The sequence below is a fragment of the Anolis sagrei genome, chromosome 1 (assembly GCF_037176765.1).
Source record: "Anolis sagrei isolate rAnoSag1 chromosome 1, rAnoSag1.mat, whole genome shotgun sequence".
NCBI classification, from domain to species: domain Eukaryota; kingdom Metazoa; phylum Chordata; class Lepidosauria; order Squamata; family Dactyloidae; genus Anolis; species Anolis sagrei.
The window spans coordinates 36,804,083-36,829,830 of NC_090021.1; the positions used below are offsets into that span (position 1 = coordinate 36,804,083).

The 25,748-nt window shown below is 39.8% G+C and overlaps 2 protein-coding genes across 5 annotated transcripts in view; one reads left to right on the top strand and one right to left on the bottom strand.

The window, feature by feature from the left end:
* Window positions 1-410: 410 nt before the first annotated feature.
* On the bottom strand, window positions 411-18,878 carry BPNT1 (3'(2'), 5'-bisphosphate nucleotidase 1). 4 transcript variants are annotated; one of them, XM_060754240.2, is made up of 9 exons: window positions 18,773-18,878; window positions 13,908-14,032; window positions 11,547-11,651; window positions 10,838-10,945; window positions 7,985-8,033; window positions 5,906-5,997; window positions 4,968-5,165; window positions 3,860-3,965; window positions 411-1,798 (listed from the first exon to the last, which is right to left on the bottom strand). In XM_060754240.2, the coding sequence occupies exons 1-9, from the start codon at window positions 18,792-18,794 to the stop codon at window positions 1,650-1,652; spliced, it is 954 nt and encodes a 317-aa protein (XP_060610223.2). In that variant the 5' UTR covers window positions 18,795-18,878; the 3' UTR covers window positions 411-1,649. The 4 variants fall into 4 exon arrangements, with proteins under 4 accessions (XP_060610223.2, XP_060610224.2, XP_060610221.2 ...); XM_060754241.2 differs by having other exon boundaries at window positions 13,908-14,028; window positions 18,773-18,844; XM_060754238.2 differs by lacking the exon at window positions 18,773-18,878 and adding an exon at window positions 17,461-17,572.
* A 25-nt stretch (window positions 18,879-18,903) lies between these two features.
* Window positions 18,904-25,748, top strand: part of IARS2 (isoleucyl-tRNA synthetase 2, mitochondrial) — a 41,775-nt gene continuing 34,930 nt past the window's right edge. Inside the window, exons 1-3 of the mRNA XM_060754237.2 lie at window positions 18,904-19,225; window positions 22,242-22,364; window positions 23,948-24,101. Coding sequence (XP_060610220.2) covers window positions 18,938-19,225; window positions 22,242-22,364; window positions 23,948-24,101 — 565 coding nt within the window. The 5' untranslated portion in view covers window positions 18,904-18,937. The remainder of the gene's footprint in view (window positions 19,226-22,241; window positions 22,365-23,947; window positions 24,102-25,748) is intronic.

The following is a 25,748-nucleotide window of genomic DNA, read 5'->3' on the forward strand; positions in this document are numbered from 1 at the left end:
GCCTGTCCTTCCCAATTTGGTGTCATCTGCAAACTTGATTATCATGCCTTCTAACCATTCATCTAAGTCATTAATAAAGATGTTGAACAGGACCGGGCCCAGGATGGAAACCTGCGACACTCCACTCATCACTTCTTTCCAGGATGAAGAGGAAGCATTATACCTGAGTCAACTTATACTCGAGTCAATACATTTTTCCAGTTTTTGTGGTAAAATTAGGTGCCTCTACTTTTATTTGGGTCGGCTTATACTCATGTATATAATGCACACACACACACACACACAAACATAACCAATCTGACATTAAACATAGTGATGTGTATCATTTTCTAAAACTATTTTAATATGGTTGTAAAATCATTTCAAAATTTATGAAAATTATCTCCTGGAACCCAGACAAATTGAAAAGGTTTTGATTTGCTTTCATTTTATTGTAAGAGATGTATTTCAGAAGGAAAGGAGAGCCATACAATTTCAATACGATATCATATAAAAAACAATATTATAGGAAGATCTTATAGGAAGTGTTCCACAGTGACATATAATGCAAAGAACTCTAGTGTACATAATAAATCTGGCAAAGTTAAGGAATTTTAGAAGAGGTTTGGGGCACAACTGTCAATGACATGTTGACCAACTTGAGAAAAGAGCTCCTGGCCATCAAAAACCAGTGGTTTACCATATACATCTATTACAAATAATTGGGCTTAAGCCATGGCTAACAATCAGAGTAGAAAGCAAGATCAGACCATAGTTTTGTTATGTGGGTATCATAATAAAGTGATTTAAACATAAACTCTCATCTCAAGCTATGTATATGAGTGAGAAAGACACAAAAAAGTAATCACTCATTCTCTGTGCAGCATGGAGTTTTTACGGTACCATAAGAATAGATTCGTGACCAAAGTGCTCTTGTAGTAAATCAACACCTTAAGAATATGGAATTATATACTTTTCAATTGCATTTTATTCATAGTTCAGGTTTGTAGGAACAAGGAGTCTTGTGACACTTTAAAGACTAATTAATTTTCTTCAGCAGGAAGCAACCCACCCACCCATATGTTGGAATGAGGTGTTTATCCATGAATGGTATTTCAGATATAGTGTATTAACAGCACAACTACCTGTCTGGAAATTGTGTGTATACACAGAATAAAAAAAATTCCAACATCAGATACATATCTGGTACCCTTTCAAGATGAGTACACCCAAGCAATGACATCAGTAGCAGAATCCCAAAGTCACACCAGCCACTGTGTGATGCACACTTAAACATTTTAGTACTGTAAACATAACAATCATTCAGTCCCTAGATTTATAACATGGTTGCTTTATTGTGTTGGAATGTTTATAAAATAATAATCATAAACATGCTAATGGAGAAGGACAACTTTTTAAAAAGACCTTCCAAATCTTTAGTTTTCAATGGGAATATAAAATTAGTTTGATAAGAATTCTATTAATTCAATTATTCTTCCGTTCCAATTGAAAACTAAATTTAATTCTCATCTGGACTAGTAAATTACTGACACAATTGTAAAAAAAATGTAACACAATGACACTTTGATCCAATTCCACAAATCATTATCAATTCCAGCTAAGAATAATATGGCATGTCGATGAGTTTTCTTATCCAAGTGGAATGTATTTTAGGGTACAAGGGCCTGCTTAACTGTGTCAGGAACTCGAGAGGCATAATAGTCATAGTTTTTCAAGGCAGCAAGGACACCCGCTGAATTCATGTGCTTGACCTCTTTGTTATATTGAAAGAAATTCCCATGAATATCAGTCAGTTTGCCTGAAAAAAGAAGAAATGTGTGCATTACATTTATGCATTTCAAAATGCTATCTACACAGAGAAAAAGCATTGTACTAAGCAATGACTCAAGTAACTGGATTTTCTTTTTCCAAATCATTATTAGATTTTAATTCATGCAAAGTGCAGGTCCATTTTAGTATAAACATTCACATCTGGTATGAATCAAGAAAATTCATCTGGATTAATTAGCACATAGAACTGTTGTTTTTTATCCTCCAGAAAGAGAAAGAATGAATATTGATCGCTGAGCCTGGATCCCCAGGTTTCAGCGGTGACCAGGGGAGCATTTGCACAGCTTAGGCTCGTGCGCCAGCTGCGCCCGTACCTTGGGAAGTCTGACTTGGCCACGGTGGTACACGCTCTGGTCACATCCCGCCTTGACTACTGCAACGCTCTCTACGTGGGGTTGCCCTTGAAGACGGCCCGGAAGCTTCAGCTAGTCCAGCGCGCGGCAGCCATGTTACTAACAGGAGCAGGACGCAGGGAGCATACAACGCCCTTGTTGTTCCAGCTCCACTGGCTGCCGATCTGCTACCGGGCCCAATTTAAGGTGCTGGTGCTATCCTACAAAGCCCTAAACGGTTCCGGCCCAAAATACCTTTCGGACCGCATCTCGGCCTATGAGCCCACGAGGACCTTGAGATCGTCTGGGGAGGCCCTTCTCTCGATCCCGCCTGCCTCACAGGCACGCCTGGCGGGGACGAGGGATAGGGCCTTCTCAGTGGTGGCCCCCCGGCTGTGGAACACCCTCCCTGTTGACATCAGACAGGCGCCCTCCCTTATGTCCTTCCGGAAGAGCCTGAAGACATGGCTATTCGAGAAGGCATTTAACTAAATACTACAGTAACTGGAAATGACAACTGGAACGGAATATAGACTATGAGATTGGTTATGATTCTATGATAAGACGAAGCGGATTATTTTAGTGTAATTAGATGATAGTGTATTAATATTAGTGATATGTTGTTTTTTGTCGTTGTAGTTTATTGTGAAGTATGTTTTTATATGTTGTACACCGCCGCGAGTCGCCCTAGGGCTGAGAGCGGCGGTTAACAAATGCAGCAAATAAATAAATAAATAAATAATATTGGACTAATTGGAAAAATTAAGAGTCATCTGACTTCACAGTTCCTTTGGCTAAGGTTTCAACTAACTGCTGGAAAGAACGTGTTCAACATGTTTGTCCTCATTGCTCATCTTCATTCTTCATTTGAAGAATGAAGAAGCAACATGAAATCTCTTCATGTGAAAGCAACAAATATAAGGGTAAAGGTAAAAGTTTCCCCTGGCATTAAGTCTAGTCATGTCCAACTCTAGGGGGTGGTGCTCATCTCCATTTCTAATCCGAAGAACCGGTGTTGTCCATAGACACCTCCAAGGTCATGTGGCCAGCATGACTGCATGGAGCACCATTACCTTCCCGCCAAATGATCTACTCACATTTGCATGTTTTCGTACTGCTAGGTTGGCAGAAGCTGGGCCTAACAACGGGAGCTCATCCCACTCCCCAGATTCAAAGTGCTAACTTTTCAGGCAGCAAGTTCAGCAGCTCAGCGGTTTAACCCACAGTGCCAGGAGGGCCCTAGCAACTAATACTGTGTAAGGTTAAGCATAACTTAAATTTTAAAATCCAACTTAGGTAATACATAAAATGCATATTCCACATGGTTACAATATATATTATATTGTGTTTAAGAAGCATATGACATACTCAATGAACATCTAAAATCAGAAGTCAGTTTTAAGTTGTCCAACTTAAAAAATAAAGCTAGTAAAAAACGGCAGAAAAAATCCTACTGTCCCAACTACAGCAGATAATAATAATAATAATAATAATAATAATAATAATAATTGTTTAAGAGCAATTCAACTTATAGGTAAGTCTAACTGATTCAATAGCTTTACTCTAGTTGGAACAAACAATATAGTTTCGAATACATAAAGATAACCCATGTATATATGTGAATGCAATGGGATTTGTATTAAAAACAGTATATCATGAAAACACAGGATGAATATTCCTTATATCAGTTAACTTACCTCCTACTGCGTGCAAAATAGCTTCCGGTGCACATGTATCCCACTTCTTGCACCCAGGGCTGGCAAACACATAAGCAGAAGCCTTGCCTTCTACAAGTTGAATGATCTGATACAAAGAGTTCAAAATTCTGTTACAAAGTAAAGATGCACTAAAAAAACAAAAAAACAAATGCATCCTGCAAAGCTTGCAATTGTAGATACTGTACATGTCTTGGAAAATGTACATATCTATGTTATACTTTTAGACAGACCAACAAGCAACATTCTCTAGGTAGTTTGTATCAGATATAAAACATTAATAAAATTGCACAGAGTAAAATCTGTAGCAAAGGATAACGACAAAACATTACCAAATACATAGTAAAGCTACACATTCATGTGCCTACAACTGTGTAGAGAGCTGATGTCAGAAAGAAAAAATAAAAATCATAGAAGAATAAAAAGATCTTCAACTGAAAATGGAGTCCACAGGCCAAGAGCATCTCCTTGGTCACATTTTGTGACCTTCCAAGACCCAGCCTAGGAAACTCCCAAACCTCCTTAAGCTTAAAAAAGAAAAACCACTTTAAATAGACTAAACCACTACAGAAAGCTCTGAAATTGCAAAGGTTTGACTAATCCCCCACAACTGTCCTAAAAATTGATGACTTGCAATTGAAAATGAAACTGGATGTAACATGACATCACTTTCAGTTGGCAAAAAATACATGATGTGGGCTGTTGGGGAAAAAACTAGCCCTTACCCCTTTTGCAGTTACCCAACTATATTCTCCTTATATTATAAAGTCCCATTAAAAGACACATTCATCCACAATATTTTTCTACTCATTGGAAAAACCTATGATATAATAGAAGGATATAATAATAATAATAATAATAATAATAATAATAATAATAATAACAACAACAACTTTTATTCTTATACCCCACCACCATCTCCCCGAAGGGATTCAGGCAGTTTACATATAGGACAAAATGCCCACAAGACAGAAAATGCTTTACAGGATATGCTTTCATGTCCTGTAAAAAATGCCCAGAGGTCATCCTATTAATCTTTATAAAAGGGAACTTATGCTTTTATAAAATTAACATAGGATTATTTCCATACCTTATTACCTGCACCTCCTACTCTCACCACACTGTCGGGGTTAATTGCACTAATGCAGTCATTGACTAGCTTGCTGCTGTGTGATCGGGTCGTGGTAATGATATGCTTTCCAGCTGGCACCTCCTTCAGCTGAAATCCAAAGGCACCCAGGCCTAGGACTCCCCAGATTGTCCTGCCTAAGACTGCATCTGCTCCTGCCTGCAGAAAAGGTATGCATATTTCAAATATGGTAGAGATTTTCCAGCGATACATATGAACACAATTTTTTCATATAGTAAAACATGGTTATAAAATCTCACTTTTGATACAATCTCCCAAAAGAGTTGTCATTATAGGAATTCAGGGCATAACTTTTTTGTATAACTCTCTTAAGGAGAAATGCCGTGCCACCAAGGCCACTAATAATGCAAATATATACATGTCCCATTGCGTTCCATGGGGTGTAAACCTGGTTCTCTTTATTCCACAAAAAACTAGTCAGCTTTCTCAGGGCTTCCTCTGTTCACCCTACTGCTCGTTGCAATATATCTTTCTGTCGAAGTCACCTACATTCATAGGAACAACAACATTGAACAACCAGACCCACCATACTTCATCACTACTTCGCAGTGATAGTTAAATAGTGTTGGTCCATTTTGCTGCATGAGGCAGAATACTAAATAGCACTCCATGCCACAAATCAAGATATACAGTATTTGAGGCCAGCCATATTATTTGGGCATATGAGAAACAAAATAAAACTCCATATGCACCTCTTCCCATTGTTGGTAATACAACACAATAGTAATATATTAACTTGCTACAAAAACGGCTAATGTTTCATGACATCAAAAATCTGCTATCTGTCTCAGGTTGCATAGTGGTAAGGCTGTATCTGTACGCATACATACAAAAAGTGCCCAAGCCAGGTGGGCAATTATGATTTTTCAGAAAAGTACCTCATAGTTATAGTAGGGTTGGTTAATGACTCCTGCAATAGCTTTTCCTTCATAAGCAATTCCAATAAGAACTGTGACATGGTCAAGAAGTCCTGAAAGAGGCAAAGAACTATTTAGCTGAAGAAAGGGTGGATATGGAAGACAAAGCACAAATATTCACACAAACATACTTCCGTCTGATATTGCCCTATGTGATCCTAGTGTCCATTTAAAAGTACTTAAACTTACAAATGTTGAATATTGTCCCCTCGTTACGGAAAATATAAGTTCTGTACTAGGTTTGTTCTTAATTTGATTTTATATGTAAGTCAGGATATTTTTTAAGTGTAACCCCAGCTGATTTTTTTAGCGTTGGACAGCATAGGGAAGGTTTAACAGCCCTGTAATGTTTGCTTTACTGTCTGTGCCCCTGTTCAGAAGATTTTGTCTCACTTTCTGTCCCTGTGACAATTTGATTTTGAAAAGTTTAGCTTGTTGTGGAAATAAGGCTTGATGAGAAAACTTCAGTGGAGACAGCTTTTTCCCATAATAACTCTCCCAGGAGTGAATTTCCCTTTCTCTCACTTCCTGTTGTCTCACCCCATTTCTTAACTCGAGGACTGCAAGTATATAATATCACAGAAATTGGCTGCATTTTTAAAAAGTAGATTTCCATCTTGTCTTTCTTCTATAATGTGACCTGGGAGAGTTGATAAAGCATTCACAGGCAGTCTCTCCCGTATTCAGATGATGAATTGACCCACATCGTTTTTTATAAGATACCTGCATCATATGCTTCAGGTTAGTAATTCCTTAGCAGCTTTTAAACAGAGGCTGGGTAGATGACCATCTATTTATTTATTTATTTATTTACTTACTATATTTGTATACCGTTCTTCTCAGCCCTCAGGGCAATCTATGATTCTAAGCACACAATACCACTGTTTCTATCTAATTTAACTGTAAACTCAAAGCACCAATTCATATAACTCAGTGTGTTAGATCAGAGTTGGGGAAGCTTTTGACTACCTGTTTCAGCCTACAATTCAGGGCCCTTCCACACAGCCCTATATCCCAGAATATCAAAGCAGAAAATCCCACAATATATGCTTCAAACTGAGTTATCTGAGTCCACACTGCCATATATTCAGGTTCAAAGCAGATAATGTGGGATTTTATTCAGCTGTGTGGAAGGGGGCTCGATTAGTCTCACACAGCACAGACAGTGCTAAAGGACTGTGGGAGTTATACTCTAAAAATGTGGAGGGCAAAAGAAGGGTATGCATTGCCTTTTCTGCATCTGGTGTATCCCATAATGAAGAAAGAAGAAAAGTTATGGAAAAACCAATCTGAACACAGATGCTGAAGAATCAAAACACTCCTATATATATTAATATTGAGAAGTTAGGTCCAAAAAACAGAAGGGGAAGGAGGCAGATTGGTGTAATGACAAGAGCAGTCTTGCATTAACTTAATGCCCCCCAAATTCACTGCTCTGCAACTTCCATCTTTCCCAGTCGACATGGCCAATGACCATGGCAGCTGGGAATGACAGGAATTGCAGCCCAACGCAAGTCTGGAAGTCACCAAGTTAAGCAACTTACAAGACTGTGGAGACTCAAGTTCAGATCCCCATTCAAGTAAAAAGTTTACAGGCTGAGTTTGGGCCAGTTATGATTCATTTACTATATGATTGCTGTGGAACTGTAGAGCAGAGAGAGGAATTTGTACATAAATTTGAAACAAAATGGAATATAAGTAAAACAAAGTTGTTTGAGTCAACTTTAAATATAAGATCATAAAGCAAAAAGGGTTTTTTACTTTCCTCCCAAAAGAGAAATCATTTGTTTTTCTCCTTTGGTAGACATGCATGACTAAAGTAAAAGTGAAGCTTAGTCATTTATCAAAGAGTGAATGAGTCATCCAACTGCTTTCTTTTGAAATTCACTCTCTATTGTAAAACTGAATTGTCTACATTTCCAGGTGACCATGACCTCTATCTGTCCAATTGTTCTGAGTGAGTGTGATACTATACACACACACACATCTGACTACCTCAAATGGCATCGTGTTCATTCAAACAGGGGAAAATGGTCAAACCTTCAGTATATTCTTTGGTTCCATCCAGAGGGTCAACCCATACAACGAGCTTTGGGAAAAAGAAAACCAAAAAAGTGTTTGCAGATTCTCAAAATGGTCCATTACCAAGAAAAGGTTAAGACATTTGTAACCTAGGCAACTAATAGCTATCTTCAGTCCATGCCCACTTAGTCCAGCCCAGTTATTTCACTTCCATACATTTCAACAACTGAGGTAGATATAAGTAAGAGGTTTTTGGGAAATGTGGTCCCTAGTATCCTCTACTCTTTCCTGAGTGAGAAAATGACTGGCCAATGAGTTTTCAGCACTACAGTTGTTCTGCTCTGTAGTTTCTGTCTTAAGCATCTTACTGAGACAGAAACCATAAGAACACATTAGCTAGAAGAATGGGAGAGGGAAGAAGAACCAGGAAAGGATCCCCAACTCTCAAGATCCCCAAAAAGAACAACCACTGAAAGTGGAAAAAGTGAAGGAAGCAAATTTCTTGCCTCGGTAAACAACAAGAAGCAAGATCTCATTCCAATGTACTTATAATCGGTACAATATCAGGGAGAATTCTGCCCTATGTTCATAGAGGATGCTTGAAATGCTGTAGACTAATTGTTATATTATCTACTGTAACATGGATGTGGGAGAGGGACTAGAAATGAGGCTTACTTTGAGTAAAGTAAGTATAAATGTTGAGAGAGACTCTCAAAGATTTGTCATTTGACTAGCCAGCTGATTACTAATACAGTTAGCCCTCTATACATACAGATTCTGTATCCATTGATTCAACCATACACAGCTTAACAATATTTTAAACCGCCACATCTTTCTTAATGAGCAATGCCATTTTACTGTTCCATTGTATATAATGGGACATAAGCATCCACAAATTTTGGTATCCCCAGGAGTTTCCCAAACTAAAAATTGAGCACTCATTGCATATATCAGCACACAAAACAGGTGAAATGTAGGAATGACTGTAGGTTCCTTCAGTTATGGTTGCACCTATTAATACAGACAGAAGGGTGCGATGGGTTGATAAATCCAGTGGCCTGTTCATGGGCTCCCTCTATTGGAAAGGACACCAATTTCTCACTTCCATTCTGGTAAGCTCTCATTAGAGTTGCAATTTGGTTACGAGAAAACTGCAGGTGGATCTCATGATTTCTTACTATCCCCAGTACAAATGATAAACATTCCTGCTTCTCCCACAAACTCTAGCAGGAACTAATTGGTGTTGAGCACAATAAGATGCAGGCTACTCAGTCAGCAGGATAATCCTCTTCCAGACTAACTCCTGCAGTTAAAAGATTCAGTCCTGTACTTTTCATAATCCCAGTGATGTCACCAAGGAAACTGGGAAGTCTATACAATAAATGCAAATGGGTGGTTTCCCACACTTTGAAGTAATATATTTGAATACATGCATATACACACCCTTATGAGACAATTCAACCTGCAGTCTATTTAATTAACACATTACACTCCTGTTCAGTGAGAAATAACTACTGTTTTTCTTCTCTGCTTTGTCCCCAGGCTGAGAAAGTAAACAGGTGACATACCATATTCCTGCCCATCAAGTGAGGAAGGATGCCCAATAAAAGCATTGGCCTATGAAAACACATTATTCTAGACTCTTATTATTATCCTCACTGATTCTACTGAGCAGCTCAGGGAAGCAGAAATAAAACTACTCTGGATCCTTCATGCCTGTCACTACTAATTGGGTCTCTCACCTTTTTGACAGGTTGCTGGGAGTAAGCTTGTGCTGAGGAAACAGCAGAGCAGAACTTTTTGTTTGTTTCCTTCTCCAACACAATCATTGAGGACTGTGGGTGGAATCTGCTAATGTGAGAATTCACAGTGGGCTGGGAAGCCCTGGCCCTTGAGTGCTCTAATTGGAGGTCAGCTGTGGCCAGCATTGCTGTGGAATTTGAAGAGGCACGAATAGAGGATGAAAAGGAGAAACATGCCAAGAGGAAGGCGTGTCAAGCCAACTCTGACCGGGACTGCCTTCCACATGGAAATTGATACCCTCACTGTGGAAGAACATGTGGGTCAAGAATAGGACTCCACAGTCACCAACATATCTACCGCCAAGACACTTCACATGGAAGGCCATCATACGCGGACAATAAGGGATCACCTAAATAAGTAAGAGCTGCACAAAAGGCAACTGAATGCTTTCATAATAAATTTACCTTTCTTCAGTCCTCACATATGCTTGTATGATGTGTTACCAATTCTACCTGACACAGATAATTTACCTGCAAACATTTAGCTGTACAAGTTGAGTATTCCTTATCCAAAATCTCTAGGACAAAAAGTGTTATGAATTTTAGATTTTTTTCAAATTTTGAGATACTTATATATACACACAATTTGATACCTTAGAGATGGACTCAAAGTCTATACACAAAGTTCTTTTATGATTCATCTATATTTCATGATACTAATAATAATTTGGTACATGAAACAAAGTTTATGTACACTGAACCAATAGAAAACTATTTTAGTAGACAATTTTAGATTTTGGAGTGCTCAACGTGTAGTAACAATATTGTTGCAGCTTTTAACTACTAAATACCAATGGGAATATTCTTTTTTGCTTGCTTATGGTTTCTTCCCATATTATGTCCCTAAGACACACCATACATAACTATAGCAACAGAAATCCCGTAAATGTACAAATGTTCTCAGGAATTTGGGGTTTTTTTCCCAATCATTGTGGGATACATGTCAGTCTGGTTGATATATGATGCAAACTGATCAGGAGTCATTGCTCTGGGTCACGCTCCACACAGTAGCTGCACAGACATCAATCCTCACCCCACATTCCCCATTCACTTATCTCGTTTTAAGTACCTCTTCCTCTTTGATGGCAGTGTACTGCTGTGGGCAGGCTTTCTTCAGTATTTCTTCACATTGGCCATCCTCAAGTAACTGTTCATCTACTTCTTCGGAAGGAAGATCCTGGTTTTAAAAAATGGCCAGTGGTAAGAAACCCAGTTGTGAAAATAGGGTCTTGCCTTATCACAGCAAGAGCTTTAAAAATTTTGTGTTGTTGACTTAGAAGAGCCACTGGCAAAACTGAATTTATCGTGTAGTTGGACCTTCATAAGGTTCTGCTCTGGCTGGATGATAAGTGTATTAGAGACCTCTTATACATGACATGCAGACATGCCCTCGAAACATAGGTTTTTGCTTGGAAATACATTTGCTTATTTCCTTCCCATTAACATGTCTTCTCTCTATATATAATGGAATTGGAAGAGACCACAATAACCATAATCCAATTCCCTGTCATATAGGGAAAACACAATCAATGCACTACCAACAGATACATTAATCTAAAATAATATTGCCTGTTTGGTATCTGAAGAGGGAAACAAATACAGTTTTAGGAACACTGTGTGCAAGTGATATATGCATAAAGCTGGGTAATGTGCAGAATGAACATTAGCAGTGTGTAGGCAAAGACTGCTGAAAAATTATGAATGTAATGTAACGGTGCCAGACATGTAGCTTGGTGAACCAAGCACACAGAAAGGAAAAGGGATTTCAGAGTCCTCACCTCTTCTCCAATGATTGTCAGCTTAGGAAATTTTCGTGCCAAAGAGGAACAGATGCTCATCTGAACCAGTCGGTCAGCTTTGGTCTGCAGGTCATTAGCTCCACTCTATTAAGAAGTAAGAAAACCAATCACTTGGCAGTCACAACAGAAATATTTTTCAGAATGGGATACTGTCTTCCTATTTAATCCCAAGGAGAGGAAACTAACATCAATGAAAAAGTTGTACTGATCTTGGGGTGCATAGTAAGAAGCCAAGACAAGCTTATTATGTTTTGAGGCTGCCTTTCTCTATTTTAGCATAGGATAAGGTGACATGCTTCACCTTACTAGCAAATACTACATAAACATTTCCAAGTATACTATTACAGAAAAATGTCCCAAGTGAGAAATGAATTATTCATTTTTGGAGTCCTGAATTTGGTGTTCCCTTTAGCCAGTAACTAACCTGTACTAACTATTTTGTGATAATAACTTTTAAAGAGGATTTTAGGGAATCATATATTTACTGAAAATGTAAAAGAGCAACACTTGTTGATGGCCAGGGTTCTTAGAGATCTCTCATTCATAAATTCAACTTGAAGCCAATATGATGGCAAATATCATGTATGTATTTTTCCATTAATGGAAGGTAACTAAATCCTAAACATACTAATAACTAAACAAAACCTTCTGAGCAAACATGTTGTGTAAGTGCAATGACAATGTTTTGTCCCTGCGACTTTCTGGGCCACACAGACTGCAAAAATAATTTTAAAAAACACCAAGCAAGAAGAAACTGAAAGCTCATTTCTGCTTTCGAAGTACTGGTATCGATTAATGTGATTTGTATCCCACCTTTCTCCCATATGGGAATCCAAGTGGCTCCAATGTTTTTGGCATTAAACAGGACAGGAGGGTTCTGAAACCTTTTAAAAGCTGAACCATTTCTCCTAAAAGATCCCCAGAGGAGCAATGTTGTTGTTGTTGTTTGTTCAGTTGACTCTGACTCTTTGTGACCTCATGGACCAGCCCACGCCAGAGCTCCCTGTTAGCCGTCACCACCCCCAGCGCCTTCAAAGTCAAGCCAGTCACTTCAAGGATGCCATCCATCCATCTTGCCCTTGGTCGGCCCCTCTTCCTTTTTCCTTCCATTTTCCCCAGCATCATTGTTTTCTCCAAGTTTTCCTGTCTTCTCATTATGTGGCCAAAGTAATTCATCTTTGCCTCTAATATCCTTCCCTCCAGTGAGCAGTCGGGCTTTATTTCCTGGAGGATGGACTGGGTTGCTCTTCCTGCAGTCCAAGGCACCCTCAGAATTTTCCTCCAGCACCACAGTTCAAAAGCTCAGACTTCCCTATAGTCCAGCTCTCACATCCATAGGTTACTACAGGGAATACCATTGCTTTAACTATGTAGACCTTCATTGCCAGTGTGGTGTCTCTACTCTTCACTGTTTTATTAAGATTGGTCATTACTCTTCTCGCAAAAAGTAAATGTCTTCTGATTTCCTGGCTGCAGTCTGTGTCTGCGGTAATCTTCGACCCTAGAAATACAAAGTCTGTCACTGCCTCCACATTTTCTCCATCTATTTGCCAGTTATCAATCAGTCTGGTTATCATAATCTTGAGGGTTTTTTTTTAATGTTTAGCTGCAAAGCAGCTTTTGCACTTTCTTTTTTTACCTTGGTTAGAAGGCTCCTCAGCTCCTCCTCGTTTTCAGCCATCAAAGTGGTATTATCTGCATATCTAAGTTTGCTAATGTTTCTTCCAGCAATTTTAACTCCAGCCTAGGACACGTTGCATGATGTATTCTGCATACAACTTCAACAGGTAGGGTGAAAATATACAGCCCTGCCATACTCCTTTCCCAATCTTGAACCAGTGTGTTGTTCCATGGAGCAATGTACTCTCTTCCATTTTTTGATAAAGTTTGTATTTTGAGGAGGGAATCTGGAGTACTTAAAGGTAGTCCCCTGACATTAAGTCCAGTCATGTCTGACTCTGGGGTTTGGTGCTCATCTCCATTTCTAAGCCGAAGAGCCAGCGTTGTCCGTAGACACCTCCAAGGTCATGTGGCTGGCATGACTGCATGGAGAGCTGTTATGAACTATATAAACAGCTCCGGGGGCAGCTACACTTAGCCTACCACACCACATATAGGATTGCAGAGCACATATTATGCTGCCTTTAATCCATTTAAGATGCATCTGTATATACACCCTCACGTTGGAGTAGACTCCACTAAACAACAGACACCATCATCATCATCATCATCATCATCATCATCATCATCATCATCATTATTTTCATTTATATCCCGCCTTTCTCCCAATAAGGACTCAAGGCTGCTAACAATAAAATGAAAGAACACATTGAAAGTTACCTTCTCTACTATGCCCAGATCTCCTCCAGCCATCACTTTCCGGACAATTACTCCTGCTTTATTAGCAACAGAATATGCAGAGGCCACAAGATGCATAAGTACACTTGGACTAGAAGCCATTCTTACTGGACAGAAGGCCAAAAAAATAAAAAGAAGAAGAAACACAGATATGTTATGAATCTCTTTTTTATCACTATCCCTTTTTAAAAAATCTATGTTCCACTTTAAAAAAAACGGAACTTTCTGAAGACCACTTGTTGGCTACTTCCAAAATGCATACATGGATGCACCAGCCTCTGTTTGTCTTATGATTTTCATTATGGTGGCCAAATGTGCTTTTCTTAACATGCTAAAGGGTTGCTGGTGAGGCAAACTTATCTGTTCTCCCTACTGGCAGCTGCAGCTTTCTCCTCCTCTTGTAGATAGGAGACCACAGCTAGAGAAGCACTTCTCCAGGTCTCTCATCTGGAGATGGAAAATTGTTATTTTTAGTGGGAAGAGACTGGCACCCTATTTATGCTCATTGGCTGCAATTTTTTCTTCCTTTCCTGGGAAATTCACCAGAAACTAACAGCCTGTGACTCAGGAACTGACATTTGGAGTAGTAAGTGCTGAGAGGACTTTAATTCAGCAGCATTGGCTGGCCACACACTCCCCAACACAGTATTCAATGTAGTTCATCAAAGGATTTTGTTTATACGACACTCAAATCTACAAGTCTTTGCTTGCTTTTTTAGTGGAAAATAAAGTATGATCACTGAATCAGTGGGACTGGTGTACACGATTTCAATGATCCACAACTAAATATATATTTTTTCTATAAGGATTTTCTAGGTCCTCCAGCATGACCCTATGATATGCTTCCACCAGAAACTGATAACAAAGAGTCAAGAGGATCTGGGGGCCCTTCCACACAACCCAATTTCTCAGAATATCAAGGCAGAAAAACCCACATTACCTGAGTGTGGACTCAGATAACCCAGTTCAAAGCAGATATTGTGGGATTTTCTGCCTTGATATTATGGGATATAGGGCTGTATGGAAAACCTCCAAAAATGCTAAGTGTTCTCTCTAAGCGTTTTTTAAATCCAATGATGTGATTATATAGCACTTGAGGTGCCACATTTCCACAAGAAATCCAGGAATGTATTCCATGTGGAGAGAGGAGGTAATACTCTTACTGCAGTGCTAAGCGTGCACAACAGTGGACTGTTGAACCCCTTGGAAGATTTGTCGCTTACAGCTTAACTTTCCTTCATCATGACATAAGGAAAGTAAATGCAGACTTTGAATCACTCCTGTGAGGCTGCAGAGAAAATATCCAAGCTATGTTCCATTACAAGCTGGAAATGGCAATGTGTGATACTTTTCTTTGCCTTAGGGCCCTTCCACACAGCCATATAACCCAGAATATCAAGGCAGAAAATCCCACAATATCTGCTTTGAACTGGGGGCCCTTCCACACAACTGAATCAAATTTTCTGCTTTGAACTGGAATATATGGCAGTGTGGACTCAGATAACCCAGTTTAAAGCAGATATTGTTGGATTTTCTGCCTTGGTATTCTGGGTTATATGGCTGTGTGGAAGGGCCCTAGGATAGCTGAATCCACACTGCCATATATTCCAGTTCAAAGTGGAAAATCTGGGATTTTATTCAGCTGTGTGTGGAAGGGGCCTTAAACTTTGAGAAGCCCAGCATTTATTTAATAGGGGACATTTCAAACTCTTGCAATTGTGGAATGAAGACCACAAACAATAGAAAGCACCATAAGAACAAACTGTTCACAAAAGTGAAATAAGTGTGAAAAAAGAGTAAATTCCAACACAAAATTCTACTTCTTCTTGATTAGTGAAAGGAAAGCTGAGTTAGCAAACCTTAGATAAGTTTAATTGTTTTGTAATGGAAACACTCCCTTGGTGTGTGTATTTGCTTTTTCCTAGTTCCCAAGAGGGATTCATTTACCTTTATTCCACTTATGCAACTAACTGCTTTACTTGGGTTAAAGATTATATTATAAGCTAACTCCTTTACAACCCTTATACACGTGTTAAGTCAATTCACAATAAAATGCTTTTCTGTTAAAATAATTTTTAAGTGCTAATATATGCTTCCTAAGTTTGTGGGTGGGCCATAAAAGGCTAATTTATTTTACTGAAAAAATCTGTTATCTAAAAAACGTAGACCACAATCCTTTTAAGCACCTGAAAATTTCCAAGCAGGCATTTCAACAGTTTGGCCAATTTTGCCATATAAATGCTGACACCACAGCCTAGTTCTACCTATTTATTCAGGAAGGAGCCCCAAAAACTACAATTCTCTGAAATAAACTTGAAATAAAATGAAATTGGAAAAAAATAATTTTCTAGATTTATTATTAAAGTACAAGGCATATGTTGCCATAATTGAGATTCAATTGGGGGGGGGGGGGAGAGAGACCTATGTTCTTTCCTTAACAACATCCATATAGCTTTATTTATTTAGCTATTTATTTACTTTATTTATATACCGCTTTTCTCAGCCCTCAGGTGACTCAAAGCGGTGAACAACATCGATACAAAACATCACGAGACAAGTATAGGGCAATTAAAAACAATTGTAACATAAATCATTAAACATCAATATAACAATCATTAGCGCCTAAACAGTAAAATCAGAATCCAGTCTCATCATCCATTATTCCATATTCCTATGTTCAATTACACTGTTTAATCAAATGCTTGTTAGGACAGCCAGGTCTTCACTTTCCTCCGAAACGCCAGCAGGGAGGGGGCCGATCTGATATCTGCAGACAGGGCATTCCACAGCCGAGGGGCCACCACTGAGAAGGCCCTGTCTCTCGTCCCCGCCAAGCACGCCTATGATGCAGGCGGGACAGAGAGCAGGGCCTCCCCAGATGATCTTAGTGTCCTAGTTGGTTCATAGGAGGAGATGAGTTCGGAGAGGTAAGTAGGGCCAGAACCGTTTAGGGTTTTAGAGGCTAATGCCAGCACTTTGAATTGTGTTGCTGATACCTTGCTGTAATCATAATATTTTATCAATGTGTTGTCAAAGGCTTTCATGGCTGGAATCACTGGGTTGCTGTGAGTTTTCCAGGTTGTATGGCCATGTTCCAGAAGAACATGGCCATACGGCCCGTAAAACTCACAGCAACACAATTATTTTATCAATTACATTTAACAAGGTCAAGAAGTGACATCAGTGACTCTTCCCTTATTGTATTTGCACAGCAGCCTTTTGGGGTAGAAAGAGAATGACATATAAGTACCTTCACTGGGCCCTAAAAGGATGTATCTACACTGTAGAATCAATGCAGTTTGGTACCACTTTAACTCCGATAGCTCAATGCTATAAAATCCTAGGAGTTATGGTTTGGTGAGGCACCAGCATTCTTTGGCAGAGAAGGCTAAAGACTTTGCAAAACTACAACTTCCAGGATTCCATAGCTCTGAGTCAAGGTAGTTCAACTGGTGTCAAACTGAGTTAACTCTACAGTGTAGATGCACTTCTAGAGAGGCAAACTGGAAGGACTGGGAAAAGTATAAGAGCCTACCTGTTTGCAGCAGAGGTTCCCCAAAAGCAATCAAGCAGCAGGAGATTTGCACCTTTCTCCCAGTTGCAAAAACTCCACTACTTCCTTCATCTGCTTTCTCCGCCTCTCCAAAATCCCTTCTGGGTCCTAAAGCCCGCCAATCCACCTTATGAAAGTGCATTATATGGCGAGTGTAGACTCAAATAATAGAGTTAAATGTAGTTCAATTGCATTATAAGAATCTATATTGACCATGTAATGTATTTCCAAACTGCATTATATGGCTCTGTAGATGGGGCCTTGGTATGTTTGCAGAAAACCAGACAATAGGATCAATCCCTTTTTATGTGTTGCCTATTTTAGTGTTGGAAAGCTTTTCCTTTCACATACTGTATATTTACAATGATGTAGTAAAGCAGTGTCCCTTATAGAAAATTGCAAGATCAAAATTTGCTTCTGGATTTTTTTTTAAAAAAAAAATAGTCCATAAACAGTAGCATCTCTGGATACAGAATCCATGGATATAGATAACCAACTGTAATATTCAGTTCTTGTGGGTTTTTTCGGGTTATGGCCCGAAAAAACCCACAAGAACTGAGTGATTCCAGCCATGAAAGCCTTCGACAATAGACTGTAATATTATTTTGCTTATCTCCTTTTCTATCTCATATACAACAGATACAATTTTTCCATTATTATTATTATTATTATTATTATCTGCTTTCATTCTCCCAAAGGAGACTCCGAGCAGCTGACACTAAAATCATAACAATGTGTAAAAAACCCTAAAGCATATAAACATTAATATAGAAAGAAATATAGAAATATTACAAATACAAACAGCTAAAGCCATTGAAAATCTATTAAACTACCCAAACCTTTAAAGCTTACATGAGCTTCTTGAGTGGTTTCTATTGTTTCTATTACGCTGGCACTGTTTCATATAGGGTGCATCTACACTGTAGAATTAATGTAGTTTGACACCACTTTAACTGCCATGGCTTCATGAGCATTGTAGTTCAGTGAATCACCAGCACTCTTTGGCAAAGAAGCCTAAAGACCTTGTATAACTGCAATTCCCATGATTGTATAGCAGGCATGGGCAAACTTGGGCCCTCTGGGTGTTTTGGACTCCAACTCCCAGAATTCCTAACAGCCTGTAGGCTGTTAGGAATTCTGGGAGTTGGAGTCCAAAACACCCAGAGGGCCCAAGCTTGCCCATGCCTGCTATACAATCATGGGCATTAATGTGATGTCAAACTGCTTCGATCCTATAATGTTCATGCCCCTATAGATGCCAAATAATTTTGCCATTTTTCGCTTTAAGGCTTACTTATTCCAGAATAAAGGCGCATCACAAGCTCCGTCTGAAGATCAAGAAAGAACAGCTCCCAAATGCTTCAATGAGGACCGACCTCTAGATGGCGCTCGAGAAACACAGCGAGATGTGGACTGGGGAAATAAAGAAAACGAAAGGCCAGTTTCCAAGCGTTGCGGTATGTCCCTTGCGCGAACCCGTAGTTGTCCTCGCTGCTCGCCGTCGTTCTCCCGGAAGTGGCGCCCAGTGTGGAAGATGTGGGCGCTGAGGGCACCGCCGTTCGTCTTCTCCCGGGGCCCCCGGTGGGCCTGGTGCTGGGCGCGCGGGACGGCGTCGGCGGGGCCCAGCCGAGGCGCGAAGGCCAGCCCCGACTCTCCGTACAGGGAGACGGTTATCTTGCCCCGAAGCGATTTCCCCGTCCAGCTGCCCGGCCGCTTGCAACCCGAAACGGAGTTGGAGATACAGCAGGTAAAAGGGGAGAGAGGGAGGAAAGGGGAAATGGGAGCTGAGAAGAGGAAGGCTTCTCGTGCCCATTTTCAGGCTTCGGAATGATGGGAGTTGTAGTTTTACCTGGTCTTTACCCTTTAGTGCAGTGGTTCTCAACCTGTGGGTCCCCAGGTGTTTTGTCCTTCAACTCCCAGAAATCATAACAGCTGGTAAACTGGCTGGGATTTCTGGGAGTTGTAGGCCAAAACACTTGGGGACCCACAGGTTGAGAACCACTGCTTTAGTGCTAACACATCATAGAATCATAGAATCAAAGACTTGGAAGAGACCTCATGGGCCATCCAGTCCAACCCCCTGCCAAGAAGCAGGAATATTGCATTCAAATCACCCCTGACAGATGGCCATCCAGCCTCTGTTTAAAAGCTTCCAAAGAAGGAGCCTCCACCACACTCCGGGACAGAGAGTTCCACTGCTGAAAGGCTCTCACAGTCAGGAAGTTCTTCCTCGTGTTCAGATGGAATCTCCTCTCTTGTAGTTTGAAGCCATTGTTCCGCGTCCTGTCAGGGGTGATTTGAATGCAATATTCCTGCTTCTTGGCAGGGGGTTGAACTGGATGGCCCATGAGGTCTCTTCCAACTCTTTGATTTGATTCTAATGATTTGATTTTGATTGATTCACCTCTCCACAAAAGTCAACATTGTCACTGAAATACAACACCGCCTGAGCTCTGCGAGTGCAGCATTTTTCCGAATGAAGCAGAGAATGTTTGAGGAACGGGACATCTGTAGGGATACCAAGGTGCTTGTTTATAAAGCTACTGTCCTCCCAACCCTGCAATACACCGGTAGGCTGTTAGGAATTGTGGTAGTCAAAGTCCAAAACCCCTGGAGGGCTGAACTTTGCCTGTGCCTGGTGTAGATGCACCCTCAGACTGAGAGGTTTTATTGCAACTCCCAGAACCCCACAACCAGCAAGATGGCTAGTGTTGTCAGTAGTGGCATGAATTATCTAAGGTACCTTCCACACAGCTGAATAAAATTCCACATTTTCTACTTTGAACTGGAATATATGGCAGTGTAGACTCAAATATTTCAGTTTAAAGCAGATATTGTGGGATATTCTGCTTTGGTATTCTGGGATATAGGGCTGTGTGAAAGGGCCCTTAGTGCAGTCAACATATGCATTTTATTGTGAAAACCTTTGTTCTGAAGATGGAAATTTTCTCTCCCTTTCAGGGTGCTTCCAGGCAAGCCCTATATCCTATATCTGCTTTAAACTGGATTATATGAGTCTGCACTGCCAGATCAGCTGGTATAAACAGAAAACCTGGGATCAGATTGTAGGATATAGGGCCTGTCTGGAAGGGCTCTCAGTCTTAAGGTGCTATCACACTACACTGTCATAATGTTGTAATTCCACCGTAATGGTGACATGGTGCATAATTCTGAGACTGGCAGTTAAGAGAAGAGACTCAGGGCCCTTCCACACAGCCATATAATCCAGAATATCAAGGCAGATAATCCACACTATCTGCTTAGAACTGAGTTATCCGAGCCTATATTGCCCTATGATCCAGTTCAATGTGGATTTTATACAGCTGTGTGGTCGGGGCCTCCGAGACCTTCCAGACAGGTCCTATAGCCCATGATCTGATCCCAGGTTTTCTGTTTATCCCAGATTATCTGGCAGTGAGGATTGATAAAATCCAGTTTTAAGCAGAAAAACTTGGATCAGATTCTGGGATATAGGGCCTGTCTGGAAGGGTCCTTAGAATTTCCAGCCAAAAAGTTATTTGTCCTCTCTAAATGACAAATCTCATAATTCCACAGTCTTGTCCTGTCAGTTAAAGTGGATCAATAGTACTACAGCAACATACGTGGTGTTTCAAAATGATGGACCTAATTTCCAAGCAGTATATATCACGATGGTAACACATTACTACTACACAAAAAGTACACATGGTTTAATGAGTTATCAAGTTTTACTACGGTAACCATTTTGAGCCAGAAATAAATCTTAAAAATAGCTACATAAATGGAGAATATCTCATTGGGCCTTCTGTGGGTGTGTTGGGGGGGGGGGACTCCTCCATCTTGCAAATGGCTGATGTCAGGCACTGTTTGTGCACTGGGATGAGGCATCTAGTGGTAATCATTTGAAACTCCAGCCCTACCCTTTCAGGTGGTAAGAGTTTCATTCACGGATGGTCTGTAGTTCCAAAGATATCGCAATTTCAAATTGGGTCTACCTTTTTCAAACTCCCTATATAGTATGACAAGACTCTTGATAAAAATGCCTTTCTGAAGCTCCCAGTGATACCTTTAGAAAAAGGTTTAATTTGAGAATGAAAAATTGCCTCAGAAAGGTGGGGTTTTCCTTTTACCAGCACTGTTTGTGTGTGTGTGTGTGTGTGTGTGTGTGTGAGTGTGTGTGATAGTTATACTTAGCCTTTGCTTCATCCTTGTCAGTGGTATACAGTAGGTATTGGTTGGGGTTTGGTTCCAGGTTCCCCAAGGATACCAAAATCCATGAATGTTCAAGTCCCATTATATCCAGTGCAAAGTAAAACAATATCCCTCATATAACATAGACAAATCAAGGTTTGACTTGCCATTTTTTTTAAAAAAAAACAAACATATTTTCATATTATGGATGTTTAAATTTGTGAATATGTAGGGACAACAGTACATGGCACACACACATTATTGTCATAACAGGCATGTGAGGTAGATTGGGCTACAAGAATTTGACGTGGTAGTCCAGTAAGTTTCATACCTTCGTACAGACAAGAATTTCTGCTTGAACCGGAAAGACAGTGGTGCCAAATTATTCTGGCATTCCTGTTCCACTTCAGGTCTAGTTTGTTCCATTTCAGAAGGTCAGTCAACACTTGTGAATGGTATTTGAGGGAGCATAGCAAGAAATCCATGTATTATGAGTAGAATTTTTCTCATTCTGTATACTTTTGATGTTTACCCAAGGAGAAATTCTTACTTTTATATTGATAATATAAGACTATTTCTCGTGTTTCTTTTAGAAATGTGGCTTTTCAGAACTGTATTCATGGCAAAGACAAAGGAAAACAAAGAAAGAATTCTGTCTTCATGATGGACCACCGTATGCCAATGGAGACCCACATGTTGGCCACGCTTTGAACAAAGTGAGGATTACTTTCCTAAACTAATAGGCTTCCACAGTACTGTGCTTTTAGTTCACATAGATGTATTACATTTTAGATTTCATAAATGTGTGGAGCAATAATGGAAATAAGTAGTAAACTGATTTCCATTATGTTAGAACAGATGTGGGGAGCTGCGGTGATGAGGGCCTGTAGAGGGATACACTGCCCTATTTTATGGGTGTTTTTTTTTTTTCAAAACAAGCTGACAATTGCAACTGAAACGGTCTTTCATTTATGAGTTTTGAGGTTTTAATATATGTTTTGAAAGGGCCATGGATTTTAGTAAATTCATGGCTCCAGGAATCTTGCAGGGGAAATAATTAACAGTTGGGCATTTTTTACCTGTAAAAGGGGGAGCCAGGGACTTGAGAACTTCAAAAGGGCGAAGGAAGCTTGCAATATTTGATTAATGTTTTCCACACCTGTGTGTGAGAAAGATGAACTACCCTTATTTACTCGAGTCTAACACGCCATCAAATCTAATGTGCACCTCTATTTTCCAAACCCTGAAATCAAAAAAAGTATTTACTGCCGAATGTAATGTGCAGTGGCAAAAAGCACACTTTTTGTAATTTGGCCAAAAAAGCTTTGCATTACTGTTGCTGCCTGCTTAAAATGCCTTTATTGTAAACAATTGTGTTAGAACACCAAAGCTACCACTTATGGAAAAGAAAACCTTGGCGTGTATCTATGTAGAATGAACCTATAGAATCCTGTAGATTGACAAGGTTTTGAGTCTTCCCTGCCAAAGAATGCTGGTGCCTCACCAAACTACAAATCCCAAGATAGCATAGCATTGAGCCATGGCCATTTAATTAGAGATAATATTGGAGCTCCAGCTGCTCTTGAAGCAGCTTCCCCTTTTTCTTTGGCTCAGCACTAATATTACTCTGTGACACAAATATAATGCACATCCTTATTTTGGCATGGTCATTTAGCTCAAAAAGGTGATCATTAGATTCAAGTAAATATGGTATTTCAAAATAATAAAGTTTGCTTTTGCCTGATTTGTCAGTCAAAAGGTGATGTAGTCACCTACAACACAGACAGTCCCCAAGTTACAAGCAAGAGAGGTTCTGTAGGTTTGTTCTCAAGTTGAATTTGTATGTAAATTGGAACAGGTCAATTTTTAAAGAATAATGCCATATCTATCTATCTATCTATCTATCTATCTTTGGGTAGCATAGGGAAGGATTAACATCCCTGTTATATATTTTTTGCTGTCTGTGGCCCTGTTCAGAAGATTTCACCTCATTTTCTTCCCCTGTGATAATTGGGTATTGAAAAAATCGACTTGTTGTGAAAACAAGGATTGGTGAAAAAGTTTCAGTGGAGATACCTTTTTTTCCATGATAACTCTTCCAGGGGTAGATTTCTTTCACTTTTCTGTTGTCTCAAATGTCAAATTTATGCCAAACTGGTTGGTTTTGCTCATTAAGTGCTAGCAATATGTTGTTCAAATAAACACAGTTTATGGTATTCACTGACTAAAGCATAAATGTTGTGGAGGTTTGAGGGATTAGAACCTCTCTCTTTCTCTTCCTCTTTTGGTTACTGTCCAGATTTTGAAAGACATCACTAATCGATTTCATATGATGAGGGACTATGTGGTGCATTATGTGCCTGGCTGGGATTGCCATGGGCTCCCCATTGAGTTGAAGGCATTGTCAGAATGCGAGGAAGATGATCTTTCACCAATGGAAATCAGACAAAAGGGTATGTTCCTTCTTGCAAACTTTCTGAGAGGGTCTGTGACTGTGAGTATTAAATTATGATGTAAAAGTTAGTCTTTGACAGAGCACCTTATTCGTGAGGATGTCAGAATCTCTCTACACAAGACCTGGGGGTCGGGACTCCTGGGGGGTGCAAGGGGGTGTCAGAGAGGTCACCAAAGACCATCAAGATAATACAGTATTTTCTGTTGGTCATGGGGAAGTATGTGGGAAGTTTGGCCCAATTCTATAGTTGGTGAGGTTTGGAATGCTCTTTGATTGTAGGTGAACTATAAATCCCAGCAATTACAACTCCTAAATGTCAAGTCTATTTTCCCCAAACTCCACCAGTGTTCACATTTGGGCATATTGAGTATTCGTTCAAAGTTTGGCCCAGATCCATCATTGTTCGAGTCCACAGTGCTCTCTGGATGTAGGTGAACTAACACTCCAAAACTCAAGGGCAATGCTCACCAAACCATTCCAGTACTTTCTGTTTCTCATGGGAGTTCTATGTGCCAAATTTGGTTCAATTTCATCATTGGTGTAGTTCAGAATGCTCTTTGATTGTAGGTTAACTATAAATCCCAGCAACTACAACTTCCAAATGACAAAATTAATCCCCTGAACCACACCAGTATTCATATTTAAGTGTATCAGGTATTTGTGCCAAATTTGGTCCAGTGAATAAAAATGCATCCTGCATATCTGATGTTTACATTACAATTCAGTTATGAAGTAGCAATAAAAATAATGTTATGGTTGGGGGTCACCACAACATGAGGAACTGTATTAAGGGGGCCGTGGCATTAAGAAGGTTGAGAACTACTCGTCTGAAATGAGTAGATTAAAAGTGCATGATTTCTAAAATTTCCCGATATCCTCAATATCCAAACCTGTATATGTTTGAAAGAAAAAACTATCCAACTAAGAATTTGGAGGAAATCATTTCTGATCTTTTGAAGACTATGGTTTGCAATATCGTTGGTTCCTACATGAACCAACATGAAAGGGGGAGGGTCAATGGGCTTGATGAGCCTTGTCAGCAGCTGACTTATGTGGTAGATTTTTTGCCCCAGGGCGGCAGCATATTTCCCTAGACAGCTTATCAGGTTTGCAAATCACTGCTTCTGTTCCTCTCAGGAGGGAGTCGCCTATGACCAACACCCATCTCTGTTGAGGATTGACAGGGTCCCTTTCCTGTAAGGTGTTCTGCAGTTTTCCTGAAAACTGACCCTGTTGCTGGTCTCCTCCTCAGAAACATTCCCCCTGCATTCATCAAGGATAATCCAGTCAGAAGTGTCTATTATCCCTAGTGTTTTCTTGTTCTGCCTCATCTACGATTGGGGAAATTGCTAGTTCTTTTGTCTGAACTTCAAATTGTTTGGCCTTGTATTGATAAATCTCGTATACAATTGTGTTTCACTCCCTGCTGATTTTGACGTCCAGATATGCAATTTATATCATAGCTGTTGTATAAAGTCAAAACTGTTACTATTCCTGAATTAAGAGATCCTGCAAATTATGGGTTTCTGTGGGAAAAAAAGATATGAGAAGGTTACCCTTAAGAAATCTTTGATCTTTATTAGTTTATCTGCCTTACCTGGGACAAATGCAAATAGAATTTGCCCAGAATCTGGCAAACTGATAT

Coding starts and splice junctions, on each gene's coding strand:
- BPNT1 (XM_060754240.2), bottom strand. CDS start 18,794: ATGCGCCTTTATTCTGGAATAA. Junction 14,033..18,772: donor GCGCCTTTATTCTGGAATAA/GTAAGCCTTAAA, acceptor CCTTCTGTCCAG/TAAGAATGGCTTCTAGTCCA. Junction 5,166..5,905: donor AACCCTACTATAACTATGAG/GTACTTTTCTGA, acceptor CCTTTTCTGCAG/GCAGGAGCAGATGCAGTCTT.